This window comes from Crocodylus porosus, unplaced genomic scaffold (genome assembly GCF_001723895.1).
Source record: "Crocodylus porosus isolate Cpor-Errol unplaced genomic scaffold, CroPor_comp1, whole genome shotgun sequence".
In the NCBI taxonomy this organism is placed as follows: domain Eukaryota; kingdom Metazoa; phylum Chordata; order Crocodylia; family Crocodylidae; genus Crocodylus; species Crocodylus porosus.
Window position 1 is genome coordinate 7,384,791 of NW_017728943.1, and position 21,825 is coordinate 7,406,615.

At 45.7% G+C, this 21,825-nt stretch overlaps 1 protein-coding gene across 1 annotated transcript in view; it reads left to right on the plus strand.

The window, feature by feature from the left end:
• The window catches only part of LOC109319006 (acid-sensing ion channel 2-like), a gene marked incomplete at its 5' end in the record, with an annotated part of 433,500 nt that overhangs the window by 386,952 nt on the left and 24,723 nt on the right, over positions 1-21,825 (plus strand). The window contains one exon of the mRNA XM_019548525.1: positions 19,174-19,253. Coding sequence (XP_019404070.1) covers positions 19,174-19,253 — 80 coding nt within the window. The remainder of the gene's footprint in view (positions 1-19,173; positions 19,254-21,825) is intronic.

Sequence of the window (21,825 nt, forward strand, 5' to 3'; positions counted from 1 at the left end):
CAGGACACCCTCACTATTCGTGGGTTCAGCATTTGTGGCTTCAAATATTCATGAATGCCAAACCTGCATCTTAAATACACTTACAGGAGCTCCTTGGGAGCTCCACAGTTGCTGCTGCTGAGCTCCCTTTGCCAGACTCTTGCCACTGCTGCCAGGCTGCCACCATTGCCAGCACAGCCATGCCCCCACCTCCAGTGGCCAAGGGCACTGCGTTCATGAACGCAGATGAAGTTCATGAACACAGTGCCATATTCTCACATTTCACCATTTGCGAGGCTCTCCAGAATGCATCCCCCACAAATGGCGAGAGTCACCTGTACAATACCCACACAGCTGGAACAACATCAGTGAAGACATTGGGGGAGTCCCTGTTCCCCCAAGGACTACCAGAAGTGACAAGAAATAATGGTCACAAGCTGGCAGAGGGTAGGTTTAGACTAGATATCAGGAGGTACTGCTTCGCTGTCAGGGCGGCTAGGATCTGGAACCAACTTCCAAGAGAAGTGGTGCTGGCTCCCACCCTGGGGGCTTTTAAAAGGAGGCTAGATGAACACCTTGCTGAGGTCATTTGACCCCAGTACTCCTTCCTGCCAGGGCAGGGGGTTGGACTTGATGATCTGCTCAGGTCCTTTCCGACCCTATCAACTATGAAACCAAGACACCCCTTTCAAAATCATTTTTGGGACTTAAAATGAGAGTACCTCCTGCATCAGGGATATTATCCAACCATCACAGAGTTACTGGATCTTATGAATGATATTACTGCTAGCCACCTTACTCCACCTGAATTAGTTACGCACTATGATCAAGTGATCAGAAAAGTGAGACTTAAAATTAGGTGTGCACCAATAGAGAATTTTTGGGCCGATACCAATGGCCAATTTTTAATGAGCCATATTAGCCAATACCAATCCAATTTCAATATGTGGCTGTGCAGCTTGGAAAGCTACCTCTGGCTGGTAAGTCTATTGTGCGTGAAGAGGCAAGGGGGAGGGAAGGGTGTGAGGGAGACAGATCAAGGGCCCTGCAGGGAGGGAGGGAGTGGGGCTGGGGCTGGGGCTGGGGCAGAGGCAGAGGCAAGCACAGGGGCAGGAACTGCCCAACCACAGAAGGGCATGGGATGGAACCATGAGTGACTCAGCCAAGAGATATGGGGGGGGGGGGTTCCAGCTGCTGAATGCACCGTGGGAGGGCATGGGGGACATGTGCCCACCAGACCTGCACATGGAGCGAGAGTAGGCTGTGGCTGTGGGCTGGGGCGACTCTGGGCTTTTCCCAGCAGGGGGCTGGGCCAAGCTGTGCTTGGGAAGGGTGAGGGCAGTTCTGGGAATGAGGCTATGTGGGGCTGCAGCCTCCCCAAAATTTACTGTAGCCCCCCCCCAACAACCCTCCCACCCAGCACCACCACTGCCCACCCCAAGCAAAGCCTGGCCCAACCCCCACTGGGAAGAGCCTGCACTGCTCTTGTCCCAGCCCACAGTGCTAGCCTGCCCTCACCCCATGCACAGATCTGGGGACACACGCCCCCCCATGCCTTCCCACGTTGCGTGCAGTAGCAGGAGCCCCCCTGCCTGCACCCTCCAGATGAGCCACTTGCAGCTCCATCCCAGAACCTCACCCTGGCTGTGCAGTGCCTGCCCCTACCCCAGTCCGAGCCTCACTCCCTCCCTCACTGCGGGGCCCTAGATCTGCCACCCCACTCCTTCCTTCACAACAGACTTACCAGCCAGACCCAGCTGCTCTCCATGCCACTAGGCTGCATTCCTGGCCGCCTGCATGCTACGCTGTGGCTGTGCATGCACGGGGCACTTATCAGTGGCATTATCAGCCACACCAGCCAAAAAAAAAGCCGATTGCTCATACAGTCAATTTGCCTTATATCAACGCTGATCCAATATGGGACCGATGCACCTGTACTTAAAACCAGTGATAGCACTTACGCTTTTTCTACCCATGGTGAGCTAGCCTATATTTAGGGATTCCTACACAGGCACACTGTTAAAAAAACACCCTTCCTGGCTGATATTACCAGAGGGTTCAATTCACTTTATGTCTACGCAGACATTGCAGAACATCAGCTTGTCAGGGACTTTTCAGTTCCCTTACTACTACAGTGTGTCCCTGTCTGTGGGAGCAACAATGAGTTTGTCACCATCACATATGACAAGCTGCATTATGTCCCAGTGAGTCAGCACTGCCACCCACCCTTGATACAATCAGCATTGAAATAAAGAAGTGCCCGCCACTACCTCATCTCTTTTTATACCCACCCGCTGTTTTTTTTTAAGTATAAAAAACAAGTTGGTCAGGAGGAAAAAGCCCAGTTATTAATCAAAATGTATCCAGGGTAGAAGCATTTAAATCCACCACCAGATACCTGTAAGGTGTTTTAGTGGCATCCTCAAAAGCTTCTAGAAAGAATTTGGCCTTATCTGGGTACATCCGCTTTGCTGAGGACACCATCTGTAGCTTATCCCTGGGTTTTTTAAACAAAACCATGCATTTTGTGTTAAGGGTAATGTTGCAGCTCCTTTTCCTTTGACAGTAAACATTTTGAACTATATACATAATGCTAAGATTCTGGTGATGCATGGACTTGGTAAAGGCTTTTTCACTTTTGCCACTCTCACAAGCAGAGTCCATCAAATCATCTACCACAACCATATTAACTTTATTGGGAGGAAACAAACAGTTGTCATTGAGACTGTCTGGCAGACCCTCCACAAATTTGAAAAAAGGATATTTACAAAACAGTTCTTTATGCAAAGGTTGCAAACAGCTATAGCACCACACAATATTCACAGGCATAACAGACAACATTCTACCAGAGTGATCCAAAAGGCTTTTTACAAAGTAACTTTTACCGCAGTTGCTAGGTTCTGCCAAAATCACAGAAAAGAAGCGTCTCCGGCACATATCCAAAAACCATAGGAGAGACTGTTAAAGTTTTCCATGAGGACCCTTTTGTTATAAACAACTGTCTGCATTTTTTTCAAGACTGTGGTTTCTATTGTCCACTTGTTTTTATTCCTGATGATAGAGCACTATTGTACTGCAATTGTTTTATGAGTGTCCTCAGTGGAATTTGCTCCGTAATCTAGAAAAAGATCTCTCAAGTTTTCAAATTGACTTTTTTACAGTTGGCCACATTCAGGGTAATCTCTTTGACCTTCAAGCAAACCTTCCCCCCAAACAGTTTGTATTGGTAGGTTTTCAGACTGGCTGATACAAACTCCATGATGTGTTCATCTGGTGGAACTTGGCTGGTGAGCTTGCCTAAGTAATCGCTTAGCAGGGGGTTCCAATATCTCTCATGGCTCACAAATATCACAGAATCTGTGTTGTGGTACAGACACTGGTCTTGCAATCTGTCTAGCAGCTCGTACAAATCTAAGCACACATAAGCAGTGGTGAAACAGGCTATAAAGATGTCCGTGTTACCTGAGAGCATGTAACTCTCTTTGGCATGCTTTCAAGACACACAGGCTGTCTCATCATCAATAAAGTCGCAAGATCATATTTCATAGGTGGGAGAAAAGAGATAGCCAAAGAGTTTTTTCATAGATTCATAGACATTAGGGGATGGAAGGAACCTCGCAAGATCATCGAGTCCAGCCCCACTGCCATAGGCAGGAAGTCTGCTGGGGTCAAATGACCCCTGCAAGATAAGCATCCAAACACCATTTGAACGAGTCCAGAGTATGTGCTTGCACCACCTCTGGGGGGAGTCTGTTCCAGACCTTGGAGACTTGGACCATAAACAAGTTTTTCCTTATGTCCAGTCTAAACTGGCCTTCCAGAAGTTTGTGGCCGTTAGACCTTGGGGAGCCTGGTGAACATCTGTTCTCCCAGATCCTGGTGCACCCCCATTATATACTTGTAGGCTGCCACCAGATCCCCCCCTGAGCCTTCTCTTCTTCAGGCTGAAGAGTCCCATGACCCTCAGCCTCTCCTCATAAGGCTTGCTCTCCTAGCCTTTGATCATGTGGGTGGCTCTCCTCTGGACTCTCTCCAGCTTACCCACGTCCTTCCTGAAGTGGAGGTCCCAAAACTGGATGCAGTACTCCAGCTGCAGCCTCACTAAAGCGAGAGGATGGTGTCCCTGGTTTTGCTTGAGATGCATTGGTGGATGCATGCCAGAGTTTGGTTTGCTTTGCCAGCCACAGCATCACATTGCTGGCTCATGTTCATCTTGTGGTCAATCAAGACCCCCAAGTCTCTTTCAATCATGGTGCTAGCAAGTGTAGCACTACAAGCCTATAAGTATGGTATCCTGGTTTTTCCTCCCAAGATGGAGCACCCTACACTTCTCTGCATTAAATGCCATCAGGTTTTGGTCCACCCACCTTGCAAGCCTGTCCAGGTCAACCTGTATCCCCAATCTACAGTGTGACCGCCTTCCCCAATAGTTTAACATCATCTGCAAACTTTTCCAGTTCACATCCAACTCCCGAATCCAGATCATTAATGAAGATGTTGAAGACTACTGGCCTGAGCCCTGAGGGACACCACTAGTCACCTTGCACCATGTTGATTTGCTCCCATCAACCAGTACTTGTTGGGTCCAACCCCAGAGCCAGTTCCCCAGCCATCAGACATGACATGGTCGAGGCTGCAGTTTTCCAGCTTAGCCATGAGGACATCATGGGAGACCAAGTCAAAGGCCTTCTTGAAATTCAGAAATATCACATCAATCAACCTCATCTCCCTTGTCCAGGCAATGCGTCACCTGGTCATAGAAGGAGACAAGGTGACACACTGACTGAACAAGGGAGAAGTCAGGCAGGACCTTCCAGCAACAAAGCCATGTTGTCTGGCACTCAAAAATTTGTCTTCCATTAGCCTGCTGCTGATAGAGCCCTTGATAATTTTCTCCAGGATCTTTCCAGGGATGATTGTCAGACTGATCGGTCTGTAATTCCCTGGGTCTTCCTTCCTTACTTCCTTTCTTGAAAATTAGGACCACATTGACTCTTTTCCAACCTCTCAGTACCTCTCTTGAGTACCATAAGTTCGCAAATATCTTCGCTGTAGGCCATGCTATGATGTCCGCCAGCTCCTTCAGAACTCTCGGGTGCATACTGTCTGGGCCTGCAGACTTGTGGCTGTCCCTTGTCTGAGTTCTTTAGGCTTTCTGACAATGGTGGTGTTGAGCAGGTTGCTTCTCTGACCAAATTTACCCCACAAAGAATTTAGAAACAATTTTGCTATTTGGCACTTTGTGGGGTTGGGTTTTATAGTATCTGTCTTGTTTTTCTCGATCAGTACACCAGGCAGGATAGCCCAAGGCACATCCAGATACTCCAATACCTGTTTTCTTTTGCTGCATAATAAACATTACCATGGTATTTTGGATGTAAGGTGTTTGGTTGGAGAAGTTATTGTGATCTTTGTCAGACATTGTACAGTCATAGACATGCATGCAGGTTCCAATGTCATCTTTGCCTGTGTTAAGGGGAAGTCATGGATGTAAACAAGCATCAGTGCTTTCTACATCAGATTGCAGAGCCTGAAATAGGTGCAGGGTACATTTTCAGTGCTTTTGAATGTATGCAGGAGATGGGGGTCCACCCCTTTTTCTCTTTATACATTACAATATGAATGTTGACCTGTTCAAGGTCTTCAAACAAAACTACTTGGTGGAGCATAACCTTTTGATGTATAGACAGGCCCAATTTCCTGTGCAGCTCTTTGACACCATCTAGCAGTTCAGCATCTGTGGCATCTCTACTTTTTGTAACAGCCAATAGGCTGCCTGCCAAGCACAGGTTACTCTCAAAGGTATTTGGGTCAATTAAATATTTCCTCTTTTTAGCAATGATCTAGGACTAGGGGATAGAGTTTATAACTCTTTGGCTCTCACTGGCCGTGCCTCTCACAACAACTACAAACAGCTGAAATATCAAATCAAGCAGTAGTTCTCTCTGGCTTTGTAACAGGTTACTAATCACTCTAAAAACAGCCCCAGGGTCATCTGATTTAAATTAACAGCTTGAGAATATAAACAGTTCCTCATGCTATCTGCCTAAATACATACCTGGGTATAGCCATTGGCCATGAATCTCTGGATGAGTTTTGCTACATGTTGTTCTACCCCTCTGCTTATGGCTTCATACACCATGTGTAATGGTCCAGACTCACAAAACAGGACTCCTCTGTGTACCTTGTGTCTCCAAACCTAGCTACAGACCACTCTTGCCTTCTCACCTGCACCATATGTACATCCGGTAAAACATCCTTCACAGGATCAGGAGGCTGTGGAGTTTTGCGAGGCCCTATAAAGGGTCTTCTAAATCATATTTATCATCCCACCTCTCTGACTCCGCAAGTCCTGGAGGAGGGCCAGGCCCTGGAGTAGGGGAAGCGTTTGAGGGGCCCTGTAAGGACCCCTTCTAAAGCACCATCACTAGGAGATCTCTTTATTTTTTCTCAACAGGCAATTAGCCTTTCCCACACTGCTCTTTATCCAGGCCCTTACTTTTTGTCCTGCAAGCCACTTGGTGGTTAGCTCCTTGTTCTTAACGCCGGGTTTATCATGGCTCCCCTTCTTATGATACATGCCATGACTGCTGTCCGGGTCATACAGGCTACCTCCTCTCTGAATAACATTTACTCTTTTGCTTCAACAGTAATCATGATCTTTCAAACCACCCTGCACTCTCCACACTCTTTCTGAGATGTATACATTGGCCAGCACCACCCAAACCCCTCCTCTTTTTGTTTTCACAATAATCATGATCATTCATGATTTTTCAAGGCAAGATGGTTACCCACACCCCCAAAACTCCCCCTCTTTTGGTTTTTACAATAATCATGTTCTTTTAAGGCAAGGTGTGTACCCACATCCCCCCAAAACCCCACCTTTTGATTTTCACAGTAATCATGATCTTTCAAAAAAAGATGAAGACCCTCCTCTTTCTCTTTGTGTTTCTCTAAAGTGTATGAGCAATCACTCCTGGGTTTCTTATTCATGGGGCCCAAATCACCTGCTTTGGGGGTTTGAATCGTTGGGGTTTTACACGTAATTTTCTCAGAGGTTAGTGGCATGTTAGGCTAGATACACACCTTGCCAGGGTCATTTGACCCCAGCATCCTTTCCTGCCATGGCAGGGGATCAGACTTGATCTGCCCAGGTGCCTTCTGACCCTACTAACTATGAAACTATGTTTTCCTCTGAGGAACCATGCCCTTCTGTTCTGTCCTGATGGTCTTCTGGTCCTTGGGTGTTATGATCTGCAGGCTGAGCATTTCTGTGGTTTTTTATAGTGTTGTTAGAGCTCTCTGACCTAGTTCCTGTCTTTCTTCGGGAGTGTTGCATGTGATCACTTAGGAAATGTAAAATGTACATGTCAGCACTGAGAATTCACTTTCCACAAGTATACAGCTAAGCCTCATACACTACAAATTTAAAATTTCATTAACCCCACCTTCTGTCTCTACATTCACAGGGGACTAATTCACACATACCCAAGAAACAAAAAAAAAAGGTTTAACCCATCTATCTCTATACTCATAGGGCCACACACACCCCTCCCCCACCTCTACATCCACAGGGGACTAATTCACACACACCAACCTCTTCTCTCCAAGAAACACATAAAGTTTCAAAAGCTGATTTCAGAAAGGTACCTTTTACTACTAGATAAAAACATGAATGTATGTGTTTGTTCTGCTTTTCTATTTTAAAAGGAGGGGTTCTGTCTAAAAACAAAGAGTTACAGACAGTTATAATACAGCTTAGTGTGTCTATATTAACACAGCCACAAATAACCCCTCCATTTTAAAATACATTTCTACCTTGCTGTGGTAAAATTGCATGTGGCTTTCCCAGTAGATAAGCTTGCTGTAATAAAAATCAAATAATACATTGTCAGCCCCTTGTATTAAAAATCAAATAATGCAAAATAGTGTATATAAAGTATATACCAAATGTTTTAAAACAGAGTCATGTCTAAAAATTTTTTTGGTAAAAGATAATCACTTTAGTCTTCAAATATGTAGAAGTCTGCTGTTAGAAGCTCTGGTCACATCTACATTTTTTTGTGTTCTGATTTATCTTTACAACACACCCCCTGGTTTACGAAATTCACCACCCACTGTGATAACAGGGTGGAACCCAAAATCTTTTCCAGCTGGTACAGACACCTAGATTGGTGATGGATCTGGTAACAAGGAAGAGGCAATCACACTGAAAGGGGACTTATTCATAATCAATTTAGAGTAGTTGGGCATGGGATGTACTTGATACCAAAGTCAGAGATGAGATTAACTGTATTGTTATATTTCAGGTGGTCCCATCCATGAGTTTACATTCTATGCAAAAGGACACTGATATTATAATTTAGTCATGTGAATACTTCACATAGGTCCAGACAAGCTCAGTGTTCAGCAGCCTGGGTTGCTGGCTCACAGGTCTCCTCTTGCATGTTCACATGGGCTTCCAGACCAGGTTCAGGCATCTCAGGAAGTCTTTGGGCTAGGGGGCTGTCCTCCGCAAAACTATTTCTATGGTAAAGTGTTCTATGTGGACATCTAGCAAGTCTTGATGGTATGGTGAAGATGAGGGGTCTTACAGGTGAAGTGTAAGAATACATATCTGTCCTTGCTTGCCTTAGCGTGGTCTCAGACAGGGGGCATCCTTGCAAGCTGGGTGGGTTTGCAGCATAGGCCCCACCCCATGTACTCGCTCCGGATGGTTTGGCACTGTTCTTGCTGATTGGTTTATACACCATATAAGGGGGAAAGGAGGGGGGTTGTGATGTCAAAGACCATGTGATAGGGTCGGACTTCTGGTCCCAAGATGGCAGCCAAGATGGCCACCTGTCAAGTTGACAGGTGGGTGTTTCTAGCTACTACTCCTATGATTTCATGATGGACTGGAGCTTCTGCATGCAGATCACTTAGAGCTATATACACCTGCTTTTGCTAACTGCTTCTCTGTCTGGATTAATTGCTGCCCAAAGTTCAGGGGGTCCTGGGCCTTGTTTACTGTTATTTTCATTAGATGTTCATGTTATACAAAGGCACAAACATTGATCTGGTCATTTCAGGTGCTTCTGTGAGTACCCGGTGATCTCAGTTCAGGGATCCTCACAGTACTCCTGTGAAGCAGAGCTGTGCTGTTATTCCCACTGCACAAATAAGGCAATGACTTTGAGATACAACTGACTGAGAACATGTACACTATTGCAGCAGCAGGAACCAGAACAGGAGAGTTCAAGTATGCCCTACCCACACCTCACCCATACACCTCAGGCATACTCCAAACCTAGCAGTGACCCAGGAGGGCTGTTGCAAACTGTCATCCTTCTGCATTGGGACTTAAACCCTGTGTCTGTGGTGGTCCAGGTATCGGGGCCTGTATCTCTAGCACTGTAGACAACTTTTAAATGTCTTACCCAACATCCTGAGATAGTCTGTAGCTGAGCAACTGAACTCAACTTCCCAGGACAGAGGTAGGCATAGGGCAGGTTTCCCAAGCCACTGGACATTCCACCTCCTGTGGAAAGAAAGAGTTAGGTGAAACTGTTGTAAATACTTGGTCAAAATTACCCTACTCATTCAAATGTATACTCATTTGCATTTAAGAAATATCCATATTTTATGACTCTCATTTGAAGACAAAAAAACCTGAAAGAAAGACATGTTTAAAAAGATACACCAATGGTACATATAAAGTTTGGTTTTTTTACTTAACCCTGCCCCCTCCCCACCCCAAGTTTCAGAGGCAGGCTACTATTAGAGATAGTTTTTAAATTTTAAAAAATCAAGTCTTCAATTTGAAGGAATATGGCAATGTAGACCTTTCCAATCATTCATGTCATGATTTTGCACCCATTTGAAATTTCATTTTGTGAAAAGTTTAAAGGAATTGATCAATTTAACCTTTATTCCCATTTTTCTAGATATGGAAACAGTTTCATGGTTTGCCTAAGCTGTCTCCAGGAGCCATGGCCATACTTTAAAAACAGATCTTCTGTGTCTCTCTCCACTGTTTCTAGCATCCAAATCATAGCCACAATAGTCAATTGAGGGCTAAATTATGTTTTGACTAATTCCAGTCAGACTAGGTAGTCTGATAAAAAGTAAAAATATCCCCCTCCTACTCTCCCCTTTCCCCTTCCATTTATCTGCTTGGCAAAAGGACCTCACTGAGGATGAGGATCAGGAAAAATGTGGACGCTTTACTAAATGGGGGAGGCAACCTAGTGACAGAGGATGTAAAAAAGGATGAAGTACTCAATGCCTTTTTCACCTCAGTCTTTATGGGCAAGATCAGCTCCCAGACTACTGCACCTGGAAAAACAGTCTGGGGAGGAGGTGAGCAGCAACAGTAGTGAAAAAACATGTTAGATACTATTTTGAAAAGCCAGATGTATAATTCCATGGGGCTATGTATGTACCTGAGGGTGCTAAAGGAGCTGGCTGATGTGATATGTAGAGCTACTAGCCATCATCTCGGAAAACTCATGGCAATCAGGAATGGTCCTGGATAACTGGAAAGGGGCAAATATAGTGTGCATCTTTGAGAGAGGGAAGGAGGAGGATCCAGGGTACTAGACTGGTCAGCATCACCTCAATCTCTGGAAAAATCATGGAGCAGGTCCTCATGGAATCCATGTCTAAGAATTTGGAGGAGAAGAAAGTAATTAGGAACAGTCAGTATGAATTCACCAAGGGCAAGTCATGCCTGACCAACCTGATTGTCTTCTGTGATGAGCTGACTGGCTCTGTGGATGCAGGAAAAGCAGTGGATGTATTGCTTCTCGGCCTCTTGAAGGCTCAGATCAAGTGTATACCTTGATTTTAGCCAGGCTTTTGATACGGTCTCCCTCAACATTCTCACAAGCAAGGTAAAGAAGTCTGGATTGAATGGACTGTAGGCTGACTTCCCATCCCCAGCGAAACATCAAAACAGCCTTTCTGTTTTGACAGAATGGAATGGAACAGCTGTTTCAAATCGAAATTAAATTTGAAATGGAATGCTGTCCCGTCGAACCGTCGCAACTCAAGGTGAAACAGAACGGTGCTGTTTCTCACAGCCTTAGTATCTGGTTGAGTCTTCTCTTCCACTCAGGTCCAGTTCTAGGGATTCTCCGTTCCCAGCAGTCTTTTCCAGTTTTTTTCTTTGGAGTTGTCTCTCCGTGCACCGCACCACCCCTTCTGGGGTTTCTCTATCTTAAAGGAGAAGCTTCTCCAGAAGCATCATTCTTCCACTGTCTTCTTGTCTTTGCTCTGCTCGGTCTTTCCCTGTGGTAAGTATTTGATTTATGACCAGTCCCTCATCACTGGTGGATAGAAAACTGACTGGATCATCAGGCTTAGAGGGTAGTAATCAATGGCTCAATGTCTAGTTAGTAGCTGGTATCAAGTTGAGTGCCCAGGGGTTGGCCCTAGAGCCGGTTTTGTTCAGTACCTTCATCAGTGAGCTGGAAGATGGCATGTAGTGCATCCTCAACAAGTTTGCAGATGACACCAAACTGTGGGAAGTTGTAGATATGCTGGAGGGTAGGGATAGGATTCAGAGTGACCTAGACAAATTGGAGGATTTAGATCAAAAGAAATCTTGTAAGGTTCAATAAGGACAAGTACAAAGTCCTGCACTTAGGACAGAACAACCCTATGTAGTGGTACAGGGTGGGGATCAACTGGATAAGGAGAGCTCTGAAGAAAAGGACCTGGGGGTTACAGTGGACAATAAACTGAATATGAGACAATAACGTGTCATTGTTGCCAAGACAGCTAACAGCATACTGGGCTGCACTGCTAGGAGCATTGCCAGCAGATCATGGGAAGTGATTATTCGCCTCTATTCAGCACTGGTGAAGCCACATCTGGAGTCCTATGTCCAGTTTTGGGCTCTCCACTACAAAAAGATGTAGACAAATTGGAGAGTCCAGTGGATGGCAATGAAAGGGCTGAGGTACATAACTTATGAGAAGAGGCTGAGGGAACTGGGCTTATTTAGTTTAGAAAAGAGAAGACTGAGCAGAGATTTAATAGCAGCCTTCAACTACCTGAAGAGGTGTTCAAAAGAGGATGAAGCAAGACTGTTTTCAGTGGTGGTAGGTAACAGAAGAAGGAACAATGGTGTCAAATTGCAGCAAGGGAAGGCTAAATTAGCTATTAAGAAAAAACTCTCACTGGGAGAGTAGTAAAGCACTGGGACAGATTATTGAGAGAGAGGTCTAAATGACATGAGGTAACAGTGCCAATCCACAGACTTATTAATAAACTGAGGAGATTTGCCGTGGATGATTATATGGTAGACTGGGTAGCAAACTGACTCAGAGGTTGCACTCAGAGGGTGGTGGTGGATGGGTCAGTGTCAACCTGGAAAGATGTGTGCAGTGGAGTCCCTCAGGTGCTGTTCAACATCAACATCAGTGATCTGGACAAGGGGGTGGGCAGCACCCTATCCAAATTCACGGATGACACAAAAATATGGGGTGAAGCTAACACCCTGGAGAGGAGCAACCAGATCCAAGTTGACCTTGACAAGTTGGGGAAGTGGGCAGAGAGCAACAGGATGCAATTCAATAAGGACAAGTACAAGGTGCTACATCTAGGGAGAAAAAATTGCCATCATACCTATAGGCTGGAGGGTGACCTTCTCAGCACCACTGAGGCAGAAAGAAATCTTGGAGTCACTGCTGACTCCAGGATGAACATGAGTCGTCAATGTGATGAAATAGTCGGCAGAGCTAATCACACCTTGTCATGCATCCCTAGGTGCTTCACAAACAGGTCCAGGGAGGTGATTCTCCCTTTCTACGTGGCACTGGTTGGGCCGCAGCTGGAGTACTGTGTCCAGTTCTGGACGCCGCACTTCAAGCAGGATAAGGACAACCTGGAGAGGGTCCAAAGAAGAGCCACCCAGCTGACTGGAGGCCTGCAGGTAAGGTCCTGCAAGGAAAGGCTAAGGGACCTTAACCTCTTCAGCCTCTCAAAGAGAAGGCTGAGAGGAGACCTTGCGGTGGCATACAAATTCATAAGGGGAGAGCAACACAAAGTAGGCGATGATCTGTTTACCAGGGCACCCCCTGGAACAACAAGGAACAATGGCCATAATCTATTGGAGAGTAGGTTTAGACTGGACATTAGAAAAAAGTTCTTCACGGTCAGGGTTGTCAGGATCTGGAACGGGCTTCCAAGAGAGGTGGTTCTCCCCCCATCCTTGGGGTCTTCAAGAGGAGACTGGACAGGCACCTGGCTGAGATCACATGATCCCAGGTTTGGTGACCCTTTTCTTGCCTGCCAGGGCAGGGGGTTGGACTAGATGGCCCACTGGGGTCCCTTCTGACTCTAGAATCTATGAATCACATATTAGTAAACAAATACCCTGAACAATGATCTTGCCTAAAACAGGGGATTAGACTAGATGACTTCTTGAGGGATGTTCCCTCAAGAAGTCATCTAGTCTAATCCCCTGTTTTAGGCAGGGTCATTGTTATCTGAGCCATCCCAGATAACCATTTCTCTAACCTGCCCTGAAACACTTGTACTGATGGAAACTCTACAACCTCACTAGGTGACTTCTTCCAGTGTTTAATCACCCTAAGGGGCAAATATTTCTTCCTAATATTTAATCTGTATTTCATGTTTTGCAATTTAACCCCATTACTTCTTATCCCATCCTCAGAACACAAAGAACAAGTGATAACCATCTTTTTTATAATGATTATTTTTTGTATTTGAAAAACTGTTATCCAATCCCTCAAGCTGTCTCTTCTGCAGACTAGATACTACAGTTCTTCCACCCTGTTCTCCTATGTCATATTTTCTAGACCTCTCATTGTTTTGATTTCTTTCCTCTGGCCTCTTTCCAACTTGTCTATTTCTTTCTTGAAGCTCAGTGGTCAAAAGTGGACTCAAGATTCCAGAGGAGGCCTCAGCAATACTAAACAAAGTAGAAAAATCACTTGGCTATGACACCCTATTAACATACCCCAACATACTAGTATTCTATTTTGCAACACTATTATACTGTTGGCTCATATTCAGTACCTTATTCATATATTCATATTACCTCCCCTCCGTCCACCCTCAAGTCCTTTTCTGCAGTACTGTAGCTTAGCCAGTTGTTCCCCATTTTGTATTATTTCATTTGTATTGTTTATTCCTGACTGTAGCACTTTGCATTTGTTCTTTCTGAGTTTCATCTGATTTATTTCAATCCATTTGTCCAATTGATCAAGGTCATTCTGAAGGCTAATCCTATCCTCAAAATTGGTTGCTATGCCACTCTGCCTGATGTCATCTGCAGATTTACTTAACATGCACTCAGCCCTATTCCTCACATCATTAATGATGATATTGAACAGTACTGAACCTAGGACAGTTCTTTGAGAAAACCTACTTAATACTTTCTACCAGTTACATATTGAGCCACTGATAACTATACTTTGAATGCAATGGTTGCATATACATAAGACATTTACTATAGAGAAGAGTAATTAGCTCTTCAGTAAATGTCTCACATCTATGCATGCAGCCCTATTAGGCTGGAGTAAACTAATGAACTCCACAGCAGCATAGTACTTGTAAAAACAAGTACTTTCTTGATGGGGAGGTTTTTTTACTCCGTAGCCACATGTATATACAGTGACATGACTGGCTGGGGCACAAGGGTGCTTCAGTGCAGGGGCTGCCTGCCTAGCATTGCATTGGAGCACCCTCATGCCCTAGCCAACCCCTCCCACAGCACATTTATCTGGGTTGAAGCAGCCGTGGGCCCCCTGCCCACTGGGGCTGCTCCAACCTGGCTCAACATGCTATAGTCCTGAGTGCATGTGTATATATAACTCTCAGGAGCAATAAATTCTGGCACAGTAAGCACCAGAGTCGATTGTTCTGCATGTGTAGAGGCGCCCATTGAGTACAGTCGTGCACCTTACTTTCTTAGTTTACTGTAACAGGGTGGCCTCATCATCAGGTCTTCACTGGCCACCCTGCTCCTCAAGTAACCACCCACTGATGGTGCTTCATCTTCTGCCACACCTTGATGAAAAAATATGAGAGTTGTTACTAAAGAACAACCCATGTGGAAGGCTACCCATTACTCGCCCTACTGACAAAGGCCTAATACCCACTCCAACCTCCCCTCCATGGGTCCCATGCTTTGCAGATGTTACTCTAATGTTACTTCTCTGGCCTATGGCCGGAGCAAACTGGGCACACAGTGGTAGCTCTTTTCTAGAGCCTTGGAGGGCCACTCATACACTACCCCTCTCTCACTGGGGTCTCACTCACTCCACTGGCTCTCACCCAGCCTCTTTCATACAGCCCTCTCTCAGGGGCCACGCTCATGCCACCTGGCTTTGGACTGAGCTCTCCTTGCCTCAGTCAGCCCCGACACAGTCTGTTGGGTATCTCCTGTTACCCTCACCTGAGCGTTTGAGTGATTGTACAACTGTAGGCCTATTTTGCTCCTAGCTCCTCACCAGACTACTATGACCCCACTGGGCCTCCTCACTCACCCACACTCACAGGCCACTCTGTTCATCACCCCTCTCACATAAGGTCTCACTGATCGTCGCCCCTCTCACACAGGGTCTCACTCATGCCCCCAGGCTTTTCTCTGCTGCCTGGGTATGGCCCCAGCTTCCTCTTCCAGCCTGAGCTCTGCCACAGGGCTCCTTAACCAAGGGCCCTGGACTCTCCCTGCGCACTCAAACACCACCAGGGATGTGGGGCTGGGGTTATTAAGGCACCCCAACCCACCTTTCACCAGGGAGGTAACTGGCCTGGCATTTCCTCGGGGCTCCCACGCCACTAGGACCCCCACCAGACCACCCTTCCCTAGCAGGGTGCAGTTTTACATCTTACCCAGGACAAGGGGTCACATTCTCCCCTTAGCCTCTGCCCTCACCTCCTGACTCTAGCTAGAGCAGCCTCTCAGCCTGATGTTTCCTTCTTCCTGTAGCAAACTGCAGCCCCACTTACATCCCTGGACCAAAATGGCTGCCTTGATCAGGCCTCTGGCTGCTGCCTCTTTGCTGCTGTTGAAGTGGTATGCACCAAAGGTGCCTTGCCACATTTACATATGAGAACATCATGACCAATGCTGTAAAAAAGCCTTATTAAAGTCAAGTATATCATATCTCCTGTTCTTCCTATCCATAAAGCTCAGCACCCTGTCACAGAAGGCAATCAAGTTGATTAGGTATGGCCTGCTTTTGACACAATTATGTTAGCTTTTTTCTTAATCCCTTTTTATCCTCTAGATTCTTAGAAATGAATCTTGCAAAAGAACTTAGAAAAAAGAGTTTGTTAGGACTGACTTGAGGGTCTGCTAAAGAAAATTATTTACAATCCACCCAGGAATTGGTTCTTGAGCACCATCTACTGGCACCATATCTATTCTCTCTCTCTTGCTCTCTAGGTACCAGATCCAAACAGGACTTTGGTGACCATGGTCTTCCACAAACCTCTTCTCTTTTAGGCATACAGATTTTCCAGTCAGTGGCAACACGTACAGGGTGCATGGGGGTGCACATGCACCCCCTGAGAGTGCTGGTGCACCCCCTGACAGGCCACACACCCTGCTTAGGCGATGGGTGGGGTGCAGGCAGGAGCACCAGTGCCCCCCTGTGAGCATCAGCCAGGGAGTGCAAGTGCCAGATGAAGCGCTGCACCCACTTCTGGGAGTGCTGTGGCTGCTTCTCAGTCCATGCAATCGGCCATGGGGGACCTCCCCCACGCCAGTCACTGACTGGTCTCTGGGGGGACATGCCCTGCCTAAGGTGGCACCAGTTGCCCATGTTTCCAGTATTAATACATTCATCCATTTAGTTAGACTCTTGACATAAGTCACCCTCTGTCTTCCATGATCTCTCCTTCCTTCAATCCTTCGAGTTATGACCAGACTTTCTATTTCCTTTTTCCTCCTAACATGTCCAAGAAACTCCAACTGTCTCTTTCTTATGATAATCAGCAGATTCCTCCTGCAGCCTACTCTGGACAAAATATCTTCATTTGAGGTGTGACTTGTCCAACATACCTTCAAGATGCGCCTTAAGAAACACATCTCAGTTGTTTCCTTTTCCATACTTGAAGATATTGTCCAGCAGTCTGATGCATACATGAGGACTGATATAACACAGCAATCCAAAACTCTTAGCTTCATCCCCATAGAAATTTTACTGTTTGTCAATATCTTCATTTCAGAAATGCATCTTTTGCCATCCCTATTCTCTGTTTTATTTCATGATCACATTTACCATCTGATATTATCCAGCTTCCCAAATAGTTAAATTTATTGATCTGCCTTATCTGTTCCTTATCTACTTTGTTGTTGCATACAAGAATGATCATCTTCTTTGTAATTACCATGCATTCTGTTTTTCTACAGGTGATGCTGAGACCCTTCTTGCTTTCACTAACAATAGTTTCTAAAATTTCCTGCATGATTCCTTCTGAATCAGCTATTAAGACTGTGTTAGCAGCATAACACAAGTTGTTCAAATTCTGTCCATCAGTGATCAGCCCTGGTAAATCCTCAATCTCCCTCAGTATTTCCTCACTGTAAAAGTTAAACAGGTCAGGTTTTAATTTGAATGAAATCACGTAGTTCATTTTCTATCTTCACTGCTTCAATTTGGCCCCAATAGAGGTTTCTTAAAATTCTCAAGTCTTTGCCATCAATTCTTTCAGCATTTTCATTAACTCCTCATGCTCGACTCTATCAAAAGTTTTGGTATAATCAATAAAACACAAGAAAAGGCCTTTCCCCATTTCTGCTGTCATCTGTGAAAGCATTTGTACCATGAAGATAGCAATGCTTGTACCTTGATCTTCTACAAAACCACATTGAACTTTTGCAATCTGCGGGCGTATTCTTCTTCTAGCTCTCATCATCAGCTTTAATAGGATCTTTGTCACATGGCTCATTAAATTGATGGCTTGATGCAGTTCACATCTGGTGGCTCCCTCCTACTTATCTATACAGAGATATAGAACACTGGTACCAGAGATTTAGGAAGCGAGTTGGCCCTGGAAAGAGCATTTCGTTTTCAGCCCTAGCTGGGATATTCCCAGGGCATGGGGAATAGGCTGGGAGAGAGTCACACACTAACTTCCTTCTACACTATACTGCCCATAACATTTGAAAGTAGAAAGCTGATGTTAAGATCTGAGCTCCATTTGTTCCACGGCATTTTGCCTATAGCCTCCCCCTATAACATAATTTGGGATGGAAGTGAGCAGAGCACCAGCTCCAGGCAATGACTTAGAAGAAGCACCAGAATGGTGCTCCCCACCCAAATCCACACCCCAGTAGCAAAAGCAGCACCGTTGTCCTGCTGTTGCAGCAGTAGCCAGGCACAAGAATGCTACAATGCTCTTGTAGGAGCAACAATTGGGGCATGCAGACCATGTCATAGCAGGAACAGCAGCCAGAGATTGGTTTTGAGTCCCTAAAGTAGGTAAGATACTTCCCTACCCTTCCTTCACCTGCTCTCAGGACCCTGTCCCTTCCAGTGCTCAGAGGCACCTCCCCCTCCTTCACTTACCTTCAGGGCTTGCCTGGGATGCAAACCTTGCTTGTTAGGCCTCTGGCTTCTATCTGTTAACAGCATGCATTGTATTTCCCTGTGGTCTGCCTTGGCTGTTTCAGAGGGCATGGGCAGGCACGATTTCTATGCTGCCTCTCCTGGGCTACGCCATGGGGAGCAAACTTTAAAGTCTAGTTGGTGATTCACTGAAGAGCTCATTTTTCATCATTTTTTTTCCTTCCTTCATTCCTGGCTATTTTCAAATAAATGTTTGAAAATAAGTGGGTTCCTCTCCTGGCTACTATGAATGCGATCATTCATCACACATGATGGTTGGGGTGATATGGCCTTTTTGTTAGTCACAACAATGCTCTGAGGCTGAAAATACCTGCTGGCCAAAGTTAACTCAGAGAGAAGTTCTGCCCATGAGCAGCGCAGGTAATAATATCACTCCACAAGCATGTCAGCCTGAGGGGAAATCTTGATGGAGGGTGATGTGGAAGTTCAGGCATTGTATCTTTTGTGATTTTGTTCTTGACCAGAACAGAAGGGCTATGAATAGAATAGGACTCCTCAGAAAATGCCAGATAAAGATATAGCTAATGTTTACAACCCTGCACCATCTGAGCACATTTCTCTGACAGCATGCAAGTAAAATGAGCTGTTTTCTTTCTCCTAGGTGACATTGGAGGTCAGATGGGACTATTTATTGGTGCTAGTATCCTGACAATTCTAGAGCTCTTTGATTATATTTATGAGGTAAGATCCCCATTTTGGGTTCCTCATTCAGGATGGATGGTGTTATCCTCCTTAACTGGGTAAACATTGTGCTTGCCTAAGAGCAACCCTTGGCCCTCCCCTGACTGACCTTCCCTGAAGAGGTCCTGTTGCACTCACTGCCCAAGACCACAGGTCATCTCATTGAATGATTGCTGTCTGCAGCCCCTTATGGGGAACAATGTCTTTTACAGCCTGCTCTGTAATCACCTGACCTGGCCTATCAGCTGATGCCGCACCCCTAAGATATTGCACTACATCCCTCCTGCAAACTGTAAAACAAAAAAAACATAGCTGAACCCTGGAGTCTCTGGTGATATTAAGCCTCTTGCCTCCCAGCTACTTCTACTCCGGTTTCACTTGGGGATAGCTAAAAGCTGTTCCACTTCCCCTGCCCTCCTCTGACCCAAACTAGAGGGTGCAAGATACAGGAGGAGGGCCCTCCCATGTCTTAGCCCTCCAAAGCTGCATGCTTATGGCATCTGCCCAGGAAACTGGAGACCTGAATTGTAGGTCCCCATCACCCATAGGGGTTTAAATATGCATTTTTGACTTCCTAGCACAGTGCTCTAACCACAAGGACACAGGTTAAATATTATCCAAGTTTCTTTCCAGATCTCCTTTTGAAGCTGAATCATTTCTCTATGCATTTCATATGCATAGGAAAATGTATGGAGAGCAATGTAGCGGGAAAGATACTGCCCTACTGGAAACAAGGTAGAACCCAGGACCTGCTGCCTTTTGGAGCAGAGTCCATCTCACTGAGACACATACTACCTTTTCCTCTTCCATGTGACTCCTGCTGCCACACAGTCCCTATCTTGGCTGCCCAGGGAGTCAGCTTTGCATCACATCACATAAGTTAGCTCCTGAACTGGAAGCAGTGTAGGTTCATCTGCGTGATACTACTAACTGTTTCTGCCACTAGTACTTCTAGCAATACTAATTAGTCCATGGACAGTTTCAGTTATTAGTGAACCTTGGCAGGGTAGTGCAGCATGTGTGAGGGTACCACCTCCAGACAAAATGGATTTACTCTGTAGATAAGCCACACTATCTTTGGAGGGAACTGAACAAGACAAGGATCTGCCTCATTCTGGGAGGAAAAAATGATCTTATTGTTAACACACATTTTGTATTTTGGGAGACATACTTTGTATCCTTGACTCTGTCATAGGTTTACTGGGAAAGTGAATGATTTCTGTGGCTTATTGTAGTTCATAAGTGCCTGAACAGGGTGCTGGAACATGCTAAACACATGCACAGAGCTTAGTTGTCATCATGAATCTCACTAACCTTGTTAGAAAAGAAGTTAAGGATCCAGGATCCATGATTAGGCACGTTGATGGCACTGTACACAGGACATTTTTTCACTGCATTTGGGCATGGAGAAGGATTTGGATTTTTAATTGACAACTCTTAATCTGGCGCTGAATCTTCCAACAAAAAAAGGAGAGCGGAGGGGACTGGGAGAAGTGATTTGATGGGAGAATATTAGCAGATATTATTTTCATTTGAAGAAAAAACCAAAAGTGGAACTCAGCAAGCCATGAAACACACCCAAATATTTTTTCTAGCATTGAGAAACCTTTGCTGAGTCCACATGGAGCAGCAGTCTACAGGAAGTGTAATAATGTCATTTCATAACTGCCTCTTTCCAATCGTAACAGTGACAGAAATGAATCAGCCAAACAGAATAAGAACATGAGCTTCTTTGTTCATGGGAATGGTAATTTATGCTACCAACCAAGGAAGTGAAGCCATTTCTTGGAGCTCAGGTTGTGGGGCTGATGTGCCCTCTACTCCATCTAATAGGTAAAAGGAGAATATTCTCCCAACTGCTACCTGTGCTCAGTACTCTGTATGGGTGCATCTGCATGAGATGCGTCGCTGCACAGTAGCTTGGTTTACTGTGCCGTAAAGGCGAGCATCTACATGTGTGTGCCCTTACTGTGCAGTAAAAGTGACTAATCATGATTAAATTTGCTACCTGCAAATGTAAGTAGCAAATTTAAGCATGATTAGTAAATACGCAGTTAAAGCACGTGTAGACATGATCTGGCAGCAAATTTACTGCCAGTTCTGCCCAGCCACTAGGGACTAGGAGCCTCTCTTGCACGAGGACTAGACTGCCTCTATGGCAGACCCTATCTGCAGGCTATAAAACCCTGTGGATATGTTATGCCATGGGACACACAGACTAGGGAAATGAGAACACTGCAGGCCCTGAGTGTGCCCGTGGGCAGGCCACAGCCCTGGTGTGCCTGCTTCCCAGGACCTCAGCAGTGCTGCCTGGTCCTGCCCAGCCATGTGGCTGCCAGGACACTGATGTCAGGGCTAGAAGCCTGCTGCAGGCCTTCCAGCCCCTAGGGCCACCTGCAGCCAGCTCTGTGCATCAGGGCCAGCAGTACATGCCTGCTGCACACTCCCAGCAGCCTGCCCTGCAGCTGCTGTGAGGCATAGCCTCTGCTGCACAGCTGCCAGTTCCTTGCCGTGCCCCTGTGCTGGGCACTGCTGGTAGCTGCCCAGGGCTGGCAACAGAGGGGCAGCTGCA